The sequence below is a fragment of the Borostomias antarcticus genome (assembly GCF_949987555.1).
Source record: "Borostomias antarcticus genome assembly, chromosome: 18".
Lineage (NCBI taxonomy): Eukaryota > Metazoa > Chordata > Actinopteri > Stomiiformes > Stomiidae > Borostomias > Borostomias antarcticus.
This window is the reverse complement of record NC_140251.1, coordinates 2,561,748-2,566,747: the sequence shown is the minus strand read 5'-3', so window position 1 is coordinate 2,566,747 and position 5,000 is coordinate 2,561,748. Positions and strand designations below refer to the sequence as shown.

Genomic DNA, 5,000 nt, shown 5'->3' with positions numbered 1-5,000 from the left:
AACATTCAACCAGCCAGACGGTCAGCAGGACCCAGCCCCGTGGTTCAGATCATCTCAGTTGAGGAGAGTGACCCCTACTGGTCGGAAGGGTCCCCTCCAGGAGGGAGAGAGGTTCAACCAGCAGCCCGGTGTCTCCTCACCTGTAGTCTGTCCCATTGACTGGTGTCCAGGTGTATGTCCTCACTCCTCTGTCTATGTATCTCTAAACACACAGACACACAGACACACACACACACACACACACACACACACACACACACACACACACACACACACACACACACACATATCATTATAGTCCATACAACTGTACTGTGCAACTTGATCAAACATTGAAGATGTTAGAGTTTTTTGCAGAGAAAGCGTTCCCTCTCCCACCTCATCCTGGGTTTTCACCAGAGTCTCGATGGTCTGTTCTCCTGGGTTTCCATCGATCATCATTCTCCTGATCTACAGAGGGGGGGAAAGAGAGAGAGAGAGAGAGAGAGAGAGACAGAAAGAGAAAAACAGAGAAAGAGAGTTTTATCCTGCCACACCAACAGAGCACTTGTTCAATGTTCTTTGTTTACATTGTTTGTTTGTTTGCTTTGATTGATTGATTGATTTATTGATTGATTGATTGATTAATTAACTGTTTGTTCTTGTAATGAATTGTTGTTCTGTTTTTGCTTTTTGTCTTTTGTTTACTCGTTTTGGCAACATTTACTGAGTACTGAGTACAGTATGTCAATGTCACGCCAATAAAACAATTTGAAAAGAATTGAATGAGAGAATGAGAGAACGAGAGAATGAGTGAGAGAGAGAGAGAATGAATGAGTGAGAGAGTGAGAGAGAGAGAGGGAGAGAATAAGTGAGTGAGAGAGTGAGAGAGAGAGGGAGAGAGAGTAGAGAGGGAGAGAGAGTAGAGAGGGGGAGAGAGAGAGAGAGAGAGAGAGAGAATAGAGAGGGAGAGAGAGAGAGAGAGGGAGAGAGAGAATAGAGAGGGAGAGAGAGAGAGAGAGAGGGAGATGGAGAGAGAGAGAGAGAGAGAGAGTAGAGAGGGGGAGAGAGAGCGAGAGAGAGAGCATAGAGAGGTAAAGAGAGAGAGGGAGAGAGAGAATAGAGAGGGGGAGAGAGAGGGAGAGAGAGAGAGAGAGAGAGAGAGGGAGGGAGTAGAGAGGGGGAGAGAGAGAGTGATAGAGAGAGAATATAGAGGGAGAGAGAGCGAGGGAGAGAGAGAGAATAGAGAGGGGGAGAGAGAGGGAGAGAGAGAGAGGGAGAGAGAGAGAGTAGAGAGGGGGGGAGAGAGAGAGAGAGAATAGAGAGGGAGAGAGAGAGAAGGAGAGAGAGAGAATAGAGAGGGGGGGAGAGAGAGAGAAGAGAGTATCACTCAGTCAGAGAGCAGTGAAGGGTGTTTGACATTAGACGGGTTGAAGAGAGAGGGAGAGAGAGAGAGAGAGAGAGAGAGAGAGAGAGAGAGAATAGAGAGGGAGAGAGAGAGAGAGTGAATAGAGTATGACTCAGTCAGAGAGTAGTGAAGGGTGTTTGACATCAGACGGGTTGATCACTGTGTCAAGTCTCTCTACTGTTCTCCACTGAAATACTGTAACATTTCACATGTGCACAGCAGAGCCTGCTAGTCGAATAACAAGGAGAATGGTAGTAAACATATTTACAGGGCAGCTGGAGGGGGAGAGAGAGGACTCACAAGAGGGAAACGAGAGTGAGGGAGAGAGAGAGAGAGAGAGAGAGAGGGGGAGGGAAAGAGAGAGAGATCAAGAGAGAGACAGACAGCAGGATGTCTTGAGCATCCACAACTCCTTAATCTATTTGCTTTCATTACCAGTCAGAGACGGTGAGTAAATTACAAACACAGACACACCACAACAGCCTCATGAGGTGAGATGAGACTTAACACCTGTGTGTGTGTGTGTGTGTGTGTGTGTGTGTGTGTGTGTGTGAGTGTGTGTGTGTGTGTGTGTTTGTGTCCATGCATGTTTACCTCCACTTTAATTTCGTTCTCCAGCTCAGCATCCAGGAAGTCCAGAGTAACCGGCTCCTGGAATTTAGGGTTCTGCAGGGAGATGATTAGTTTAGTTCAACCACAACCCAGCTACAGACCGGGCGGATTTGAGTTGTTAAGCTAGCCCATTAAGGGTTATGATCTCATATTAACCAGTCTACTATCCCCCCCTCTGAAGCCTGCTGCGTTACAATTACAGAGAAGTCTCGTGAAGCTCAGCAGACTGTATAAGTCATGTTCCTAACCCTAACCCTCACGGCAAAGAGCCACAGAGTCAAATACTGCTCCCAGCCTCCCTACCCTTGGCCCGGGACAGAACACGTTCTCTGGAGCTGCGTTCAGCCACAGGGCCCAGCTGTGTTCAGCCCAGGACCCATGCCAGGCAGCAGTCCATAAACCCCTGAACCTGAACACAGTGAGCAGACTGGCAGCCTTCTTTACAGACTGCTGCCAGTATCACATTTGATACGGACTGACATTAGCCCTTGTTAATGTCCCCTCTTAAAAACTATATATGTTTCAGTGGGTTTACGGCGGTATAAATAGACACAGGTACCACAGCAGCTCTATGTTAAATAGAACTTGTAAACATTGGACATCTGATACCCTGCCCAGTTACGGCCTTGAGAAAACGTGAACTTCTCCTTTCGCAAACCCTGATTAAGATACAGTCAAAACACTTAGAGCATACTGGACAATAAGCTTAGTGTCTCCTTCATTAACAGGTGAATGATCTTGTCAGGCGAAATCAAATGAATGAGTCTGAGAGTATGTATGGATGGATGGATGGATGGATGGATGGATGGATGGATGGATGGATGGATGGATGGATGGATGGATGGATGGATGGATGGATGGATGGATGGATGGATGGATGGATGGATGGATGGATGGATGGATGGATGGATAGATGGATAGATAGATAGATAGATAGATATATAGATAGATAGATAGATAGATAGATAGATAGATAGATAGATAGATAGATAGATAGATAGATAGATAGATAGATAGATAGATAGATGGATGGATGGATGGATGGATCCGACTGCAGAGACTGTGGACAGTGTGTGATGAGGCGAGCTCCTTACATCGGATGGTCAGCGAAAGGAAAGATGGAGCGGGATGATGTCATAGAAAAAAGAGGACGAGCAAGAGGAGGAAGAAGAGAAAAAAAAAGACTGTTAGAAATCAAGATAAAACACCGAATAAAGAACACGATATCTCCACAGATGTCTCCCAGCAACACATGAAGGGAAAGGAAGAGAGGAGGATAATGAAATGAAGGATGGGGAGATGAAGGAAGAGAGAAGGATAATGAAATGAAAGGATGGGGAGATGAAGGAAGAGAGGGTGCGAGTGACCGGGGCCGGCCAGAAAGATCCCAATCGAACCGCCGACACAACCAGGGATGTCTCTGCTCAAAACGAGCTGGTTTCTCTGCACTGACATAATCAAACACAGACAGAGACAAAAGAGAAGAGAGAGGGACGAGAGAGAGAGAGAGAGAGAGAGAGAGAGAGAGAGAGAGAGAGAGAGAGAGAGAGAGAGAGAGAGAATGTTCAAAGACTTCCCAAGGTCGCCGCAGTATTCACACACGTCCTCCGCTGGGCCAATCACGCACACATGATGGTGATTGACAGGCCGGTCTCCCCTCAGAGACCCTACACACACTGCCCAGGGGGTCGCTTACATCTCTGCCATTTCCTAGGAATGCACTGTACACTACTGGGTGATGGAAATGTTTTATAATCGGTGTGTGTGTGTGTGTGTGCGCGTGTGTGTGCGTGCGCTTGTGCGTGCGTGCATGTGTGTGCACTCTCAGCTCAGTATTATAATAGAAGACAGAGGGATATCAGAATGTGAATGTAAGACATGAACAGGGTGACAATGGTGCCCAGATGTCTTCATATGAATCTGCTGGATCTTCTATTGCCCTTCAGCTGTGGAATGCCCCCCTATAATACCCTATAATACCTCAGACAACCTACAGAAGGGCAGCCTCATCCCGACTGACAGACTCTGAAGTGTCCCTACTGCTACTGAAGTGTTCCACCACAATGACACAGCTGCAGGGCTAACACAGGTCTACTCATCCAGACCTTGGGTCAGTGACCTAGCAGAAGAGACCAGAGAGACAGTAGACTCGGAGCCAGACTCTCTACGGAGGAGAGAGTCTGGACTTCAGCCGCTTAGAATTTGTAAAAGGAAGTTCTTAAAAAAACTCATCACTTCCGGTCCGGACTGTCTACTACTTTCTACGGAACTTTGACGGGATATCCGCCCGTTTTTTCCCCAACCGTCGACTCGTCAGGCCCACGAGACTAGAGAGACAGGGATGCATTAAGGGACTGGCATCCTGCGATTGGCACGCTCCCTGTTTGCATCCTACCTGACGGGCCGCTCCTACCAGGTGACATGGAGAGGATCGATGTCGGAACCGCGTAGTCTGACTATGGAGGTTCCACAAGGGTCTGTCCTGGGTCCTCTCCTGTTTTCCCTCTACACTACATCTCTGGGCTCTGTCATTTGCTCGCATGGCTTCTCCTATCACTGCTATGCCGATGACACCCAACTGGTCCTGTCATATCCACCTTCTAATACACATGGAGTACAAGTGGAGACACGCATAGCTGGGTGCTTGGCTGACATCTTGGAGTGGATGACGACATATCACCTCAAGCTCAATCTGGACAAGACTGAGCTGCTGTTCCTCCCGGGGAAGGGCTGCTCACACCAGAACCTGGCCATCACCATTGAAGACACGGTGGTGACCCCGACTCGGACTGCGAGGAATCTGGGTGTGACCCTGGATGACCAGCTGTCGTTTTCCGCACATGTCACATCCGTCACACGCTCCTGCAGATTCATGCTCTACACCATCAGGAGGATTCGCCCTTTCCTCACTGATGAAACGGCGCATGTGCTCATCCAGGCCCTGGTCATCTCCTGTCTGGACTACTGCAACTCCCTCCTAGCTGGGGCCCTGGCGTCAGCC

The 5,000-nt window shown here is 48.3% G+C and overlaps 1 protein-coding gene across 1 annotated transcript in view; it reads right to left on the bottom strand.

The window, feature by feature from the left end:
* Positions 1 to 5,000, bottom strand: part of LOC311320657 (voltage-dependent calcium channel subunit alpha-2/delta-1) — a 97,277-nt gene that overhangs the window by 24,854 nt on the left and 67,423 nt on the right. The window contains exons 19-21 of the mRNA XM_084452461.1: positions 1,982 to 2,038; positions 379 to 450; positions 141 to 202 (exon numbers count right to left, since the gene is read on the bottom strand). Of these exons, the coding sequence (XP_084308587.1) occupies positions 141 to 202; positions 379 to 450; positions 1,982 to 2,038 (191 nt within the window). The remainder of the gene's footprint in view (positions 1 to 140; positions 203 to 378; positions 451 to 1,981; positions 2,039 to 5,000) is intronic.